The 17,556-nt window shown below is 53.7% G+C and overlaps 1 protein-coding gene across 1 annotated transcript in view; it reads right to left on the bottom strand.

Annotated features, from left to right (window-relative positions):
• Positions 1-416: 416 nt before the first annotated feature.
• The window catches only part of GPA33 (glycoprotein A33), a 46,210-nt gene continuing 29,070 nt past the window's right edge, over positions 417-17,556 (bottom strand). Inside the window, exons 4-7 of the mRNA XM_045982397.1 lie at positions 11,152-11,304; positions 2,837-2,956; positions 2,032-2,158; positions 417-1,609 (exon numbers count right to left, since the gene is read on the bottom strand). Coding sequence (XP_045838353.1) covers positions 1,477-1,609; positions 2,032-2,158; positions 2,837-2,956; positions 11,152-11,304 — 533 coding nt within the window. The 3' untranslated portion in view covers positions 417-1,476. The remainder of the gene's footprint in view (positions 1,610-2,031; positions 2,159-2,836; positions 2,957-11,151; positions 11,305-17,556) is intronic.

Genomic DNA, 17,556 nt, shown 5'->3' on the forward strand with positions numbered 1-17,556 from the left:
ACCCTCTTCCCTGGAGCCTGTGGACGGACTACCAGGGCCTTAGTAGCCTGTCCGACATTTCGCCTGGAATATCCCTCTGCTGCCAGGGAGGGTCGGTCCTGTCCTGGCCGCCACCAGAGACAGCGCTTGACCCTGCTGTGCAATGGAACCCGCAGATCTGACCTTCTAGTCCGCTCTCGTCCTGTCACCTTGCCTCGCCGCTCCTGGGAAGCAGAAGAGGTGTGCGGCAGGTAGACACAAGCCCATGAGACACGTGCTTTCCCTCGGGGTGAACAAAGCCCGCATGAAAAAAGAAATAAGAATTTCCACTGACATTTATTATTACTGATAGCACTTGAATGAAGCAAAGAATTTAACAAAATATATAAGATATATATATGTGTGTGTGTATATATATATATTTTTTTTTTTAATCACAAGTGGATGATAGATTTACAGAATTGGTTTTCTGATCATCCAGAAAAGACAATGACGTTTATTTAACAGGAAACTGCATTTGGGTGAGACTAGCCACAGGGCCACGAGCCTGAAGCAGGGACATGGCTCCGACAGTGGGCGACAAGACGGGCAAGCGGGGGAGGGGGGAGTTGCGAGTCTACAAACGTATCAGAGACCAGAAAGGGGAAGGCGCCCAGATTCAGCTGGAGTGAGCCCGACTGGGAGGGATCCTGGGATGGGGGGGGGGGCAGTGAAGCCCAGGCTGTGGCCCAAGGAGCTCAGACATTAGCCGAGGGATGGGTTGACGTTCAGGTAACTGCTGAAGAGGAGCGGGAGACAAGGTGACAAGACTGTTCCCATGTTGGGGGAGATCAGGATCCGGTTCCGGGAATCAGTGGGATTTGAGACAGGCCTGTTGGGGCAGGTGGCGATGGAAAGCGCATCCGAGCCAGAGAGAGAAAGTGATGGGCCGCTGAGGAAGGGTGCAGGGCAGCGGGGGCCGGCCCTCGGGAACGGTTTTGGGAGATGAGCTGGAAAGGGAGCGTGAGGCCAAAGTGGGTCCCAAAGCAGGAGTTTTCACTGAGGTTTGATAAATCACAGGGAGTCCTTCCCGGCCTCACGTATCCAACAAGTATGTACCGTGTGCAACCCGCCCCCCCGCCCCGCCCCGGGGCGCCCCAGGTACTGTGTGTGCGGTGGGGAGCAGAGCCGTTCCTGCTCTCCCGAGGCTGGGGCTGCCTCTGCAGATTTCGGGTCGCTCCCAACCAGGAGCCCCAGGCTGCGGCCTGGTCCCGGCTGAGGGCCAGGCTGTGAGCCGGGCATGGCAGTAGGAAGGGGTCACTCTGTGGGTGAGGGCACTTGGCAGGGTCAGTCACCGTAAGGTCCCCTTAGCCAAGCCCTCCAGCAGATGACGCAGGGAAGAAGCATCCCATCCGTGACTGGAATGGAGGGCGAGAAAAACAGGGCCGTAACGGGGAGGCAGGGGGCTGAGGAATGAACGCCAGTCTGCGCCCCACCTCAGCCTGCGGCGGGCTCCAGTCACCGATCGGCGTGGCCAGGGGACTCCCGCCCCGTGCTCCTGTGGTCTTCCTGCCTGTAGTCATCTTCCTCTTCCTGCTCTGTCTGAAGCTCCCTCACCTGCTCTGGAGGCTTCTGGTAGATCATCCGATTCCTGGATCAGCGAGGATAGAGGGGAAGGGTTTGCCTTCACTCGGGCTGGGGGAGCTGGGCCTGTAGCTCCTCAGGGGAAAAGCAGCCCTTGGACCTGCCACCCCTACCCGTCCAGATGCGAAGGGAGCCCGGGCTGCAGGGCTGGCTCGCACTGGACAGGAAGGTGGCAGCTGGTGGCTCATGAGCTCAGAGTGTTAGAGGAGCAGGCAGGTTCCACTAGACCAGGAGGGACCAGCTCCGCCCCGTGCTGGCCCCCGGACAGGCCGCAGGAAGCCTGCAGAGTCACGGGCCTTGCAGCCGAGCACCAGGCCTGCAACGCCACTTGGGGCAGCTGTCCCCACTGGCGGTGTGAGTGGGAAAGGCCGTGAGGAGCTGTGACACTTGCCCCCACTCCTGCCCACAGGCCCGACCGCAGACACTCACGGCTTTGTGTCCTCAGCCTCGTCCTTCCCCCGGCGGCAGCAGCAGCAGTAGATGACAAGGCCCAGGACGATGAAGGCTGCAGCCAGGCCCCCCGCTATGCCCGCATACAAGGCCACGTTCATGGACGCTGCAAGAGACAGAGCAGGGCAGCTGCGTCTCCCGAGTCGTGACCAGAGCCCACGCCTCTGGGGCTGAGCAGCCACGGTGAGGGAAGCCTCTGGACGGGCCCAGCCTTCCCCCCAGCCCAGCGAGGGCTGCCAGCTCCCAGGAACACTCCAGGAAGGGCACGGCCTTGCAGGGCGGAGACGGGGGTCTAGAGACTACTCGTCAGGACGGAGGCGGGCGCAAAGATACACAGGCTGATAGATCGGCGCCCCAACTCTCCCTGGGCGCCCCAGGCTCCTAGAAAGTCCCCAGCTGTCCCCCATGCCGGCTCTGGCTCTAGCCAGTCCTTGAGCTGGTGCTGGGGACCCACCTCAGAAGCTACGGTCCAGACTCTGTGGCAGCTGACTCTGGACGCTTCTCTCATGCCCACTGAGCGGCCCTAAAGGCAGGCAGGGCTGAGCAGGCTCCAGAAATCAGTCTGAGGCTCCGCTTCCCAAGAACCAAGGGAACTGGACTGACCTCTAGCAGGGGAGCATCCGACAGAGGTCACCCCAGGTTCCCCTGCCGGCTGGTGACCCTACAGAGGCTCCCCAATTCACCGCCACTGGGTCTCCCTCAGCTGTCTCCTTGGACCCCACCCCAGTGACCTTCTGGCCTCGGGCCGCTCCCCCTCCCCACCCTGCCCCCAACCCGCTCTTACGAAGTCTGACGGCCACGGTGATGTTACAGGACTCGGTGCCCACCTCGTTGCTGGAGGTGCAGATGTAATAACCCGACATGTCTGTGGAGATGTTCTTCAGAGACAAGGTCTGGCCTGTGACTGGGAAGGAAGAACAGGGTATGAGGCACCACAGTTCGGTGAAACACCGAGGCCCCCGGAGGCCTGAATTCCCAGGGAGACACAAGCACGGCCGGTGACCTCGTCCGAGCCTCGTCTATGTGGAGAGCGCGTCCGCCTCGAGGCCTCCCAGGACAACAGCGGGCAGGTCGCACAGTCCTGCAGTGCTTAGAGCTGAGTCAGGCCCCCGGGTTCGAAGCCTGGTTCTGCCACTGATTAATTTTGTGACCTTGGCCCAGGAACTTAGCTTCCCTGAACTTTAGCTTCTCTATTGATAAATAATAAGAGTCCGTGTGAGGCACGGCAGGAGGGAGCATGAACTGAGGCAGTGATCAGTGCGAGCCCACCTGAGAACACGCGACGTGTCGTACGCGCTCGGGAAACATAAAATAGGTACGTATTACCCGAAAGTGCTTTCTAATGAGAAGGTATGGTCATAACCACTTTTCTGCTCTTTGGAAACTGTGTCCTTGAGCTTGGACCCGTGGAAGAAGTCTTTGAGAAATCAAGGCCGGCCCAGCGTCCTCACGAGAAGCCTTCCTGCTACATCTGTGATCCCATGAACTTCTCCGCCTTGAAAGCGAGCGCTTCATGCTCGACGTCTTTAATGCCCTGTCCTCAAAGACGCTTTTCACAACTGCTGTTTTGAGTGGAGAGTTCGACACCTCTGCCTGTCTGCAGCAGAGGTGGCCTCGTGGGATCCTGCCGCCACAGGCAGCTGGATTTCATCCAGGGGAGATGCTGGACCCAGCAGGTGGGACCCAGTCACGGCACGGCTCAGACATTCCAGAAGTGGCTCCTAATCTTCAATAACGAGTCCAGGCTTCCTCCGACTCCCTTATTTCGCTTCGTGTTATACCCTCGAGCTCCATATTGTTGCAATGCAAGATTTCCCTCTTTTTTATGGCTGAATAATATTCCATTGCATATACATAACACGTCTCTATCCATTCACCTGTGGATGGACACTTGGGCTGCTTCCGTATCTTGACCATGTAAATGATGCTGCTATATGGGGCGCCTGGGGGGCTCAGTCCGTTAAGCCTTTGCCTTCGGCTCAAGTCATGATCTCCAGATTCTGGGATCGAGCCCCGCATCGAGCTTCCTGCTCAGCAGGGAGCCTGCTTCTCTCTCTCTCTCTCTCTCCCTCTGCTCATTTTCTCTTCCTCTCTCAAATAAATAAATACGTAAAAATCTTACAAAAAAAATGCTGCTATAAAGGGATGCATGTAACCCTCTGAATTTGTGCTTTTGTATTCTTTGAGTAAATACCCAGTAGTAGGATTACTGGATCAGAACATAGTTCTATTTTTAACTTTTTGAGGAACCTCCATACTGTTTTCCACATATGTGGCATTTAAGAAACAAAACAAACGAGCAAAGGGAAAAAAAGAGACAAATCAAAAAAAAGATGCTTAACTCTGGAGAACAAACTGATGGTTACCGTGGGGGATGGGTTAAACAGGTGATGGGGGTTAAGTGGTGCCCTTGTGATGAGCACAGGGTGATGTATGGCAGTGTGAGTCGCTGTACTGCACAAGCGGAATTAATATTACATGGTGTGTTAACTAACTGCAGTTAAAATAAAAAGGTAAAAAAACAGAAACAAATCCAAGCTTCTTAACAGTATCACAGGGTTACAGATCTGGTCCTGCAATTACCTTAGCTTTGTCTCTTGCCAGTTCCCCCAATGTGCGCCCCTCCCCGCCCCCCCACCCCCCGCCTCCAGTCTCTTGCCTAATTGCATCTGGTGTGGGTTTCCCTTGTCTGGATGTGCTCCTCCCTATCCTTCCTCAAACGTGATGTCCTGTGATTCTGTCAGCAATCTTGTCTGGGAAGTGGAACAAATATTCAATCTCCAAGGCCACAGAGGTAACCAGAGGCTTAGAGAAGTTACGGTACTTGCCAACTGTCACAAAATTAAGAAATGATAAAGCAAAACAAAAATCCTGTTTTAGGTCTAGAACTCTCTGGAGCAGCTGACAATTTTCCATTTTCCTATTATCATAAAAACAACGTAGGTTCACTATAAGAATTTGTACAGGACGTGAAGCTATTACTTCCAGTCGGTCGAGTCTGGCAAGCCTCAGGGGCTTGATCGCGATAGCCCTGAACAAGACGAAGACAGTCTCTGTCCTGGCGTGAGGGCGGACCGACAAGAAACCAGGGTGGTCACAGGTGAACAGTTAGAAACGGAAATGCTACTTGAGCCTATAGCAAGGGAGTTTAATCTCAGCTGAAGGGTCAGAGAAAGCCGGTATAAAGAACAAAGAATAAAAAAAAACCATCCATAATTTCACCAGCTAGAAATACCAGGGGATGATTTGGGTTATTTTCTTCCAATCTCTCCCTATGTACTGTCTTCAGATTGTTGCCTTGAAACCCACAGCTGTATTTTCTCGATGCTCTTTCTCTATAAAATGCTGCTGCTTCTACCCTAGAATTTCACGCCTCAGAATGTTTTCTGGAATATTGCTTACCTGTGACAGTCACATATGGTACTAAAAAAGCAGTCCATGACCAAAGCAAATTTTGAAATCAGTGAAAGAGGGTTCAATACACTTTTTAACAACAGAACTCTCCGAGCTTCTAATCTGTTAATGAGCACTGGGTGTCCCTAAATGGAGATTATAGTATAATGGTCTTATTTTCTTTTTAATTTTTTAAAAATTAAAGTCAGCTAACATACAGTGCATTCTTAGTTTCAGAGGTAGAATGCAGTGATTCACCAGTTGCACAGAACACCCAGTGCTCGTGAAGTGCCTCCCCAGCGCCGTCACCCGGTCACCTTATCTCTCTACCCACCTCCCTCCAGTAACCTTCAGTTTATTTCCTAGAGTTAGGAGTCTTGTAACCCTCTCTGTTTCTTTCTTTTTTTTTTTTTTTTTTTTTTTAAGATTTTATTCATTTACTTATTTGAGAGCACGCAAAAGCAGGGGGAGCAGGAGAGGGAGAAGCAGACTCCCTGCCAAGCAAGGAGCCCGATGTGGGGCTTGATCCCAGGACCCTGTGACCATGACCTGAGCCGAAGGCAGACACTTAATGAGCCACCCAGGTGTTCCTTCTCTCCGCTTTTATCTTATTTTTCTTTCCCTACCGCTATGTTCATCTGTTTGGTTTCTTAAATTCTAGATATGAGTGAAATCATGTGGTATTTGTCTTTCTCTGATTGACTTATTTCACTCAGCATAATACCCTCTGGTTCCATCCACCTTGTGGCAAATGGCAAGATTTCATTTGTTTTCATGGCTGAGTAATATACATCACATTTTTAAAGAATCATTTTTTAAATTTAAATTCTATTAACAAACAGCATATTATCAGTTTCAGAGGTAGAGCTCAGTGATTCATCAGTCTCAGAGAACACCCAGTGCTCCTTACCCCGTGGCCTCCTTAATATCCATCAACCAGTCACCCCATCCCCAACCCCTATCCCCTCCAGCAGCTGTTTGTTTCCTATGATTAAGAGTCTCTTATAGTTTGTCTTCCTCTCTGATTTTGTCTTGTTTTATTTTTCCCTCCCTTCCCCAATGCTCCTTTGTTTTGTTTCTTAAATTCCACATATGAGTGAAATCATATGATGTGTCTTTCTCTAGACTTACTTTGCTTAATGAAATGCCCTCCAGTTCCACCCACAGCATTGCAAGTGGCAAGATATTTTTTTGGTGGCTGAAGAATATTCCATTTTATATATATATATATATATATAATCTACTTACCCATCTTCTTTATCCATCCATTCTGTCATTGGACGTTTGGGTTCTTTCCATAGTTCGGCTACTGTGGACATCGGTGCTATAAACATTGCGGTGCAGGTGCCCGCTTGGATCACTACGTTTGTACCCTCAGATCATGGTGTCACATCTGGGATTCCGCCCCACTTCGCACGTTTAAACCAGGCACGTCCCCATGGTAGCAGACTTCTCAAAGTTCCGGTTTGGCACTCCACTGCTTATCATGCTCTGTGGTAGCCTCCTTAAGCGGCACCCCCGCCCCCTGCCACCTACAGTCTGCTCTGTCTCACTGCATTCAAGCCCTTGCACCCCCCACCTTCCAAACGGTGGCTGCTCTTCTTACTTGCAGACTCGCAGTATTCGTTTGCTCAGAAACTCCGACTGCTGTTTCGGGTGTTCCGAATGATCTGAGGATCTCTAGTTGTGTTCGGGGGATGAGACAAACTTAGGGTCCCCCACTCCTCCACCGTCTTAACTCCTTCTCCCTGACAGTCTTATTTCCTAAACAAATCGGATTTTTTTTTTAAGAGCATTCGGTTGGTTGAGCACCTGACTCTTGATTTTGGCTCAGGTCCTGATCGCAAGGTTGTGAGACTGAGCCCTGCTTCAGATCCCACATTCAACACCGAGTCCGCTTGGGATTCGCTCTCTCCCTCTCCTTCTGACCCTCCCCTGCTCTCTCTCTCTCTCTCAAATAAATAAAATCTTTTAAAAACAGAGGCATCTTGGGGCGCCTGGGTGGCTCAGCGGGTTAAAGCCTCTGCCTTCAGCTCAGGTCATGATCCCAGGGTCCTGGGATCGAGCCCCGCATCGGGCTCTCTGCTTTGCTGGGAGCCTGCTTCCTCCTCTCTCTCTCTGCCTGCCTCTCTGCCTACTTGTAATCTCTATCTGTCAAATAAATAAATCTTTAAAAAAAAAAAACAAAAAACAAAACAGAGGCATCTTGAAGGAACACCATCTGGGAAATGGTCTATGACCCTGGAATACTTATGGGGACTCTAGCCCTTATCAGATTCCTACTCCTTTAGAGCGTGTGAGATTCCGCCCACGTGTAACGTGTACACAGCGCACCGCACACAGTCAGGACAGAAGATTTCAGACTGCCTCCAGGACCCTTCCGGTTATCAGAGCCCAGCTTGGGACTCTTCCCCAAAGGAAACAGGGGATATTAGAAGCTGGTCTGGAATTAACCAGTGCATCTCTCGTGCTACCCGGTCTGCTCTGATTCTGAGCGGGGCCTCCAAAGCCCCTTTCCTCTTGGAAAGGACCTAAAACATTTGCTGAAATCCAGCTAAACCTAATGTCTTCGCTGCAGTGGCGACACCTTGTGGCCAACAGAGGAACTACAGGACAGTCCCCCTCCGGCTTCCCTAGGCTGGTCCAGCTGGAGAGAGATGTCCCCAAAGAGAAGCCCTGGTCTCCCAGAGGCACGGGAATCAAATTGGCAAGACTTAACTTTCCTGTCCCCGGCTCTCTGGCCCCCAGAAGTACCCCTCCTTCCTTCTTTGATATCCAAATACCTACTCTTTGAGTGCATGAAGTTCAGCTGGCTTACAAAGGATGCCTAGAACTATCACACGGGGGGTCTCCTCTTTGCTCTTTCTTTACAGCCTTCAGCGAGGGTGGTATGCTGGTCCTCCTAGGTTTTCAGAGGAGGATACTAAGGGTCAGAGAGGCTTTGAGTGATTTACAGCCACTAAGTGGAGACATCAAGACTGAAATTCTTATTTACTGATTCCAGATTCCCTATCCCTTTCCCTGCTGGCTTGCTGCCACCGATTACTAAGTGGAAGGAAGCAATCTCTACTGTCTTCAGACAGAGAAGGGCGGAGGAACCCGACTCTCAAACTGTGCCCTATGGACGGAAATGTTTCAAAAATCAGAACTGGGTTTGCTCCTACTCCGGAGCTCTGTGAGGCAGGCGAAGTCCAGAGCCTCCGAGGACAAGCCCCCCTCCGTCCCAACACCGGGCTCAGGCTTGCGTTGTTTCACCATTAACCACACTCCTGGCTGCCACGCCCAGATCTGGACTCTGACTCTGAGCAAAACCTTTTTTTTTTTTTTTTTAAGATGTTATTTATTCTTGTGAGAGAGAGAGAGCGCGCGTGCGCATAAGCAGGGAAAGCAGCAGGCAGCAGGAGAGGGAGAAGCAAGCTCTCCACTGAGCAGGGAGCCTGACATGGGGCTTGATCCCAGGACCCTGGGATCATGACATGAGCTGAAGACCGATGCTTAACCAACTCAGCCACCCAGGCGCCCCACTCTGAGCAAATCTTAACTTGGAGCAGGATGACGTTCTTCCAAAGCATGTATTAGCATCGCCCCTTGACCTTCTTTCGTGTCCTCAGGTTTCTCCTCTTTTGAATCACTGGAGGATGAAGGATTGCCCTGGCCCAACGCACAGGTTCTTCGGGAACCCCCATCACTGCTTCTCTCACAGCAGGACCTCCCTCCTCCCTGCAGCGCATGCTCCCTACCCCGGACGGTGCAGAATACTCACCACTCCCAGGATACCTGTCAGGTCCACCCCACTCATCCTGAAGGGTACGGCTCACATACCACACACTAATAACACCTAGCCTTCCGGAGTTCTACCTACCTACCCGGCATGGTCTCCATGCCTTACATGGACTTTTATTTCATCTTCTCAGGAACTCTATGAAGTACGGACTGGTTTTATGTTCATTTTACAGACGGAGAAACTAAGGCACAGAGGCCAAGTCTGTTGCCATATGGTCACGTAGCTAACAAGTGGCAGGGCCAGGATTCAAGCCCACACCATGCTCTTAGCCGGCCTGTAGTACCAGGTTGGGTGCCCCCTCCTTGGAGAAACCTTTTATCCCCTTATGCATCCTCTGACTTACAACACCCTTGGCTATAAAACTATGACGGCATTTGCCTTTGGCCTTGGGTCTCCCTATACACGCCTTGCTGAAAGGAAGGGTCGACCAACCATGGTCCAGAGCAGACCTTGGTGACTGTTGCTGGAGTCACTGGGTCATGCACAGGCCAGACAGGCAGCGCCTTAGACCCATAGGAGAGCTGCCAGGGGGTTTCCAGAAATTCCAGACACACTCGATAACAATTTGCCAGCCAGAAATTTGTAAAAAAAAAAACAAAAAACAAAAAACTGGAAACCTATTGAGATCCACAATATCCTTTCTAACTTACCTTGGAGTGAGAGGGTTCTGTTCTTGTTTTCATTTCTTTCTTTTTTTTTTTTTACTTTTAAGTTCTCATTTGGCTCCCAAATGAGTGACAGACAAACTGATACAGTTCATCCTGTTCAACCAAAGCCCCAGTCTGCACACTCGCCCTGTCGACTGACCCGGCCCCAGGAGGCCCTTCCCTAGCGCCCCCCACCCCACTTCTCACACGTCTGCACCCACGGCTTCACCCGTCCCTGCCCACTTCCTTCTCACCCACACTGAGCGGAGAGACCCCAGAACTTAAGCCAACCGGCACCTCTCAGAACTTGTCTGCTCTGATCTCCAGGGGAACTGGCTGTGCCGGGGGTACTGGGGATCCAAGATGCCGCCGAGGTGTTGCCACACCAGTGGACACCGTGGAAATGACAGTAAGATATTTATATAGGGTTTTGTTTTTTTTCAGTTTGTTTCCTAACCGAAGGTCAAATGCCACCTGCCCAGCACAAAGCAGGTCTCCAGGCTACCAGAGCTGGACCTAACGTCTCCTTCCCTGAGAACAGGGGACCCTTATGACAGACGTGGTCATGCAGTTGGGTGTGGCCACAAACGAAGGGCATGTTTGGGAAGGTGGGGTTCCGCGGAGCCCGAGATGAACTAGGCTGGACAGGGAATGCAGATGGGAATTCCCGTCCTTGGGTGGAGCCACAGCCCTGGACTTGAGGCCTGAGATGTGTACTTCATGACACGATCACAGGGCGCCTGGGGGGCTCAGTTGTTGAGCGTCTGCCTTCAGCTCAGGTCATGATCCCAGGCTTCTGGGATCAGGCCCCACATCAGGCTCCCTGCTCAGGGGGAAGCCTGTTTCCCTCTCTCCCAATCCACCTGCTAGTGTTCCCTCTCTCGCTGTGTCTCTCTGTCAAATAAGTAATTAAAATATTAAAAAAAAAAAAAAGGACATGCTCACAGTCAACATTAAAATCCCACCTGGTGCTTTTGCACAGAATGGTTACCCGACACGCTTACTCACAGGAGCGGAGCTGCGGGAACAAAGGTAACAGGTGCACGTTTATTACGGGCCTCTACCGAGTGCTTTACCAGACTCACTTTCATTTTCCGCAACAACCCATGAGATGGGGATTGTCACGAGAAGACATGCTGCAGGGAGGAAGGGGGAGGCCAAAGGCAGCCCTTCAGGGAGACCTGACTGGTCAGGCCAGGAGCTCTAGTCCTGGGCAGCCCTAGCCAATCACCTGCATTTGGGGCGGGGGGGCGTCTTCCCCGCTGACCCCGTTACCTGCTGGGGCTGGCCGCTCCTTGTTGAGGACATCATAGCTCTTCCAGCTGTACTGAGGGGCCGGAGAGCCTTCCTTCGATTGGCAGGTCAGCTGGATGTTGTTCCCAATCACGGTCTCTCCCTCGATGGCGCAGTCTGGTTTGGAGGGCTGTACTGCAGAGGGGAAGGACAGCATGACGGCATGAATCGGCGGCGGGGGGGGGGGGTGGCGCTTGGTGACAGCCACCTCCCACCGCAGACACACACGCATACTGCTGTTTGTTCTCACGCAGAGAAAGTCGTAGCCTACTGGTGAGAAATAGTGCTGTCAGATCAATCTGCCCCAAAACACCTCCTCGGCGGCCTGGCCCATCACAGAGAGGCGGTGCACACCGACATCAGGGGCATCCGAGTGCAAGATTGGAGTCAGCACCATTAGAAAGGTGGGGATACTGAGGCCCAGAGAGGCGACTAGGCAAGAGCTGGGGGGCTGGAGCCCAGGTCTTCTGACACCATCTCCAGTGTTCTCTGCACCAGCCCGCGCGAGCTCCTCCTGACGCTGGCCCATCCGTGCCATTTTAAGCAAACCTTGCAGTCCCCCCGTGCTCCTGCCTGTAAGGCAAGGCGACAACAGACTTTCTGTAAAGGGTCAAAGGTAGTATCTCAGATGTTGTGGGCCACATTACGGTCTCTGCCACTGCTCCTACGTCTTTAACAATGCTTTATAAATGTAAAAACCATTCTTGGCTTGCAGGCCATGTACAAACAGGCCTGGGCTGGATTTGCCATGTTTGCCTGCCCCTGGGTTAGGGGAAAGCTCCTCTCTTTGAAGCCCTTCCACTCAGACTTCTTAGTGTTAAGCATTGCCTTTGTTGATAAAATGTACGTGCTCGGAGTAGCTGGGTGACTAGAGAGACGCCAGGTGGCTGCACAGTTGTGTGCTGGGTGGAGAGTGAGGCCCAAAGGGAGGGGTGGGGGACGGCAGGAAGGGGAAGCCTACAGAAAGGAGGTTACAAAAACCACTCACAATCCTAACCTGATCACCCACAATTCCTGCGGATCTTAAGCTGGTCCAGTCCCTTGGCGCTACCGTACCACTGCGTAGGATGGCTCATTCGACAAACCTTATTGGGCACTTCCTGCATGTCTGATATGGGGATGACACAGTGAGTGAGTTCCTGTGTTCAAGGAGTCCAGGGGGGGCAAAAGACAAGTGACTGGACAATGATTGGGCTGGAGGCAAAACTGCAGGGACAGGGAAGGCACAAGCCAGTGACATCCCCACAGCCTGGGCTGTGACCTGCAGTTAGAGTGAGAGTAAGCAAGGCCAGTAGTGGAAGTGGTGGTGGTCAGAGAGAGGTGAGGGCCCTCCACACAGCGGGAACAGCATGTGCAAAGGCCCTGAGGCAGGAAGAAGTGTCAAGTATGCTTGAGACTTCAGGTAGTGTCCTTGGCACAGGGAGGGGGAGAACACGCAGTGCAGAGGGCTATTACCGAATCCCCCTTGGCAGGAATGTCCCTCCACCTCTTTCTTCAGACCCTTGGATGGTCTGCTTGTCCTGGTCTATAGCACTGCGCACTGTACAATCCAGACAGCACGGATCTACAGAGAGTGTCGCAGCCCCTGCTCCCTGCCCCCCCCAACCCCCCAGTGGCTGCAGGAAGCTACCCTGGATGTACCCAGCGGCCACTTCTGGTTTTTCCCTGAGACGGGCAAGGGGTTCTTCGGCGTGCATCCCCCACAGTTCTTGCTGCTCCCGTGAGGGCCACCAGATGTGGGACAAGCGTGGAGCAAATAACAGGCACTCCCTCATACCAGCCCCAAGTGGGCAGCCCCTAAAACTAAGAGGCCCAAGCTTGGTTCAAGAGCCACTTTTTTATATCCTGGCCCAGGCCCCGGGGACTGAGCAGCCTGGGCAGGAAGAGGCTGCTGCCTTCAGCCCTCCACCCCGCAGGCCCAGCAAGTGGGTACAAGGGAAGCCAAACACTGCTTCCCCAGAGACCGGCTCTGGGTGAGGGCTGATGAGCCAAGTTTGCCTCCTGAACTCTCCAGACGTACAGGGACAGCCCTCTCCGCGCATGAAAACCACGCAGTCTGTTTCCCAGGTGTGCCTTGAGCAGGGGGCTACAGCTTCATCCCCCAGTTAAGAGACCCCGCCTGGAGTATAAAGCCCCGGGAGAGGTGTCACAGCGAGGCAGTGTCCGACTTGGTGTGCATGACCGTGGTCAAGCCTTTCCGCGACCAGCCTTCTCTGGGATCCAAGACAAAAAGGGGACAGAACAGACCAAGGCAAAGGAGCATCTAGAGAAGCATGAAAAAGCAAGTTGGACACATCTGCGGGCTAGCTTTGCCAGGGAAATTATTTTTTTTTAAGATTTTATTTATTTATTTGACAGACAGAGATCACAAGTAAGCAGAGAGGCAGGCAGAGAGAGAGGAGGAAGCAGGCTCCCCGCTGAGCAGAGAGCCCGATGCAGGGCTCAATCCTAGGACACTGGGATCATGACCTGAGCGGAAGGCAGAGGCTTTAACCCACTGAGCCACCCAGGCGACCCTGCCAGGAAAATGATTAAGGCAAACCCTTCATTCGGTCCCAGGGCAGCAGTAGGGATACCAAGAGACCAACCACCCCCAGGAAACCAGCCTTAAGGAGTGTGTCAGGTTTCTGTCCATCCCCCCCGCCACACACACATCCAGGGGCCCTTACCCTCAGCCCCCAGTCTGTCCCCCGCCCCAGCTGCCCCTAGGCACTCCCCCCCCCCCCACTGTCCTGATTCTTCTCGAAGGGGTCCTCCCCAGCGCCCGAGCATCAAAACCAGCTAGGACCTCGAATCAGCTCTAGTTCAAACAGCTCCTCTTGCAGGGCTGTGAGGCCTGCGGGGCCCCCGGAGATCTCGGGGTTCTGGGTGGGCTCCTCCTGCGTCCCAGACGGAAGGCAGCCTTTCCCCAGACTTGCAGGGCCGGTGCACCGCGCCGCCTCGAAACCTGCACCTCCAGCTGCGGACGCCAGGGGGCGCCAGAGTCCGAGGAGCCGCGGGTCCCGGCCGCCGCGAGCCGGGCTTTAGCTCAGGTGCCTTTCTCCCTTCCCGCCACCCCCCTGCCCCGGGGCGACCCGCTCAGTGCGCTCCGCTCCCTCAGCTTACTGTGAGCTCCTCCAGCCCGTGCGGTGGCCCCGCATGATGAGAGCCCTTCTCCCGAAAAACAGCCCCGCGGCAGGGCCAACAAAACTCTCAAAGATCTCCCTGGGCTTCTTCACAGACAGTACAAAATGCTCGCTCTCTCTCCTCTCTCCCGTTGTACCGCAGAACCCCGAGACCAGGACCTCAGCCTAAACCCGCGGGCGCCTGTCCTGACAGGGAGCGGCCCCGAGACAGGCCCAGCCATGGGGTCTGGCTGTCTTGCCGCAAACCCGCGTGCCGCCCGGTGAAAGGGGACCACCGCAGGGACGCTGATGAGGGAAGCCCGCACTCGACGACGCCCGAGCAAACCGGCGACGGAACCCAGCCCCGTCCGCAAGCCCTTCTGGGCTCTTCCTTCCCAGCCCGCTTCCCGCGCACGTGGAGTGGAAGGGGATGAAGTCCCCCCCTGCTTGCGCTCGGGGCCACACCTTCGAGGGACAGTGTCCTCAGAGCCCGCCCGTGCTCAGTGAGCCTCCGGTCCTCCAAGCTCTCCAAGCGCCGCTTGGGTTTGGGGCCAGGACCCAGTCCAGGTTCGCAACACGTGGTTCCCAGGCCGGCACCATCGCGGCCATCGGTTTGCGGCCGCCGCGGCGGTGACGCACGAGGGTCGTAAAGGAGAAGGCGCGCGGCCTGGTTTCCGGCAGCCTCCGGTGCACGGGCCTCAGCCGGCAGTTCCCGCCGGACTCTCAGGAGACTTGGCAGGTGAGGACCTGGTCGCCGCGTCGGGTTCCGGCGAGGCCCGCGGCCCCAGGACCCCGTCAGGCCCCCGTCAGGATGGAAGGGGAGACTGACCTCCTCCCAGGCATCTCTGAGGTCTCACAGGTACGGACTCCCGGGGGGGGGGGGTTCCCTCTGGTCAGGAACTCCCCGAAAGGAGGGACAGGAAAGAATTTCCGGGAGGAAAGGAATTGCACAGGTCAGGGCCTCGGGGAGGAACTGTAAGAACTTGGCTGTGAAAGCGCGAGTGGATGTGCAGTTTGACCTGGCGGGTCAGGCGGCCTGAGTCCGTGGCTCCACGGGCGGCACCGTTAGGGCCCCCAGAAGCGTACGGAGTCCGAGTGGGCCCTGACCCGTCTCCGGGGTGACCTCAGAGGGGCCAAGCCGAGCCCTTGGGGCACCAGTCTGTGGTTTATATGGACTCGCGGTGGCCAAGAGGCACGTAGGTCTCCTCCGGGAGGGCGGACAGGCGGGCCTCTGCCTGGTCTCTGCTCTGCAGGGACACCCACCCTTTGTCTCTGCGCCGGCGACACAGGGAGGGAGCCCACAGGGTGGACGACAGCCCCCCTGCCCGTCGTGGGTCATGCTCGTCAAAACCTGCGGCCTTCGGCTGTGGGCTCCACAGGTTTAAGAAGCCATTCTCAGGAGGCTGTGGGCTGAAAACGTCTCCTGGAAGGTTAGGCCCATTATGTGTCCTGGAACGGGCCACCTGCGGGGTCGGCTGGCCCTCCGCGGGGCCCTGAGACCTACCCACTGTCCAGGTCATTTACAAAATTGTGGTCAGGACACCCTGCCCAAGTCCCATACATTGATTCTTGGCTTCAGGTGGCCCAAACTCTGCCCCCACGGGTCTGATTCTGTGCCAATAGGAAGGACCAAAGTAGGGTATTTGTGACCCAAGTAAAAGACCCCAAAGGCTGTAAGGAAGCAAAGCCTATCAGGGAGGCCCTGCCCCGGGGCATCGGGGGCAGCAGTGGGAATGAGCTCTGGACAAAGACGAACCCGGTCGGGTCGTGTGGAGACCACAGTCCTCCTCTGACCCGGGGCCTAAAGCGGAGGTGCAGGAAGACGGTGCTCCCGAGGCTTCTCAGTGGTGTGTGTGGGGAGATCTCTGCAGCTCTGACAGCCCGTGGGAAAACTGATCCAGACAGAGGCAGGTTGTAAAGTCACAGGAGCTCTCACCCTTGTGTTTAAGGGGCAGGGGGGCGCGTCTGCCGTCCACCCAGGTCATGATCCCAGGCGTCCTTCAGGACAGGGACTTGGAGGAATATTCCTAAGCAGCTGCTGAAACTCCCTTTGTTTCCAGGAAATTCCGTGTCTTCTCTGGACTGCCTATCCCCCCTTGTTGGCGGGAAGACATGGCATCTGCTCGGAGCTGATGAGCTCCTGGCCGGAACGCTTTCTCTGTCCTCTGGCAGCACTTTCTCTCTTCTGTCTCCCCAACCCCCCCCCCCCCCCCCCCCCCCGTTCTGCACCACCTTGGGTGCGGCCTGCATTGGTGGCTGCTAGACTGTCCTAGGTGCTTCAGGCACCATGGCTCCTCCTTCACTGTGGGAGCAAGACGAGCACCCCCTGGACCTGACTCCACCCACTCCAGATTTCCCCACGGGTCTCAGGTGGAAATCGACCATGGGGAGCCTCCAGGTGGAACATAGTTCAGTATTTAAACTAAGTTTGTTGGTTTAATTAAGACAGATGTGTCTTTTAAGTTCTTGGCAGTAAACCTGAAACTTTTATTCTATCAAGGTTTACTGAAGGTCAGATGACCTCGTGTTATGTCTGTTGCACTTTGCAAAAAGATGACTACACGGATGGTTAATTGTCTAGAAGTTTTCTTGGGTGACTGTTAAGATAGCTTTCAAAGTCTTTGATAAACTAAAACTTTAAAGTTTTGCTTTGATGATAAATGGAATTGAATTCATTGGACATCTAGGTCTTTTCCAAATAGGATAAAGTGTAAGTCATTAATTACTGGACACAGGTTTGTGCTTTTGACTTCTTACTGTAAAGAAACTAAGGATATTTAAATCTGTTGGTAAACATGTTTTGTGCTTAACTGATTTACAAATTTGCCATCTAAAGAATTCTAGTGTAACAGTTCACAACTGGTTACTCCTCAGTCTTCACTGGAGATGAAGGTTTCTAAAGAGGCAAAATTCTACCAACTGTAACTAAGACTGGTGGAAATAAGGAAAACAACTCTGTGTGGAAAAGGAGGAGATATGTAAGAAAGATAAGAAATGGGAATGCATTTTTGTTGAAGGTTTAAAAAAGGTAATTTTGTCCTAAGTGAGATGGTTGTTTGGGAAAAAATGAGTGGGGACAAAATCTGAATGCAAAGAAAAAGTTATAGGAGGTTTATGGAGGGAAAACTTTGGAACAGAATTTTGGATGCAGTCAGGAAGGACCAAGGTTGAGATGAATGGATTTTAAAGTACATTGGTATAAGACTGAAGTCTGCTTTCTCTCTGTTCAAAAAGACAAAACTATTCTCCAATTGTTGGCCGGCTCTTGATAAGAAAATACAAG

This window comes from Meles meles, chromosome 17 (genome assembly GCF_922984935.1).
Source record: "Meles meles chromosome 17, mMelMel3.1 paternal haplotype, whole genome shotgun sequence".
Taxonomy (NCBI): Eukaryota; Metazoa; Chordata; class Mammalia; order Carnivora; family Mustelidae; genus Meles; species Meles meles.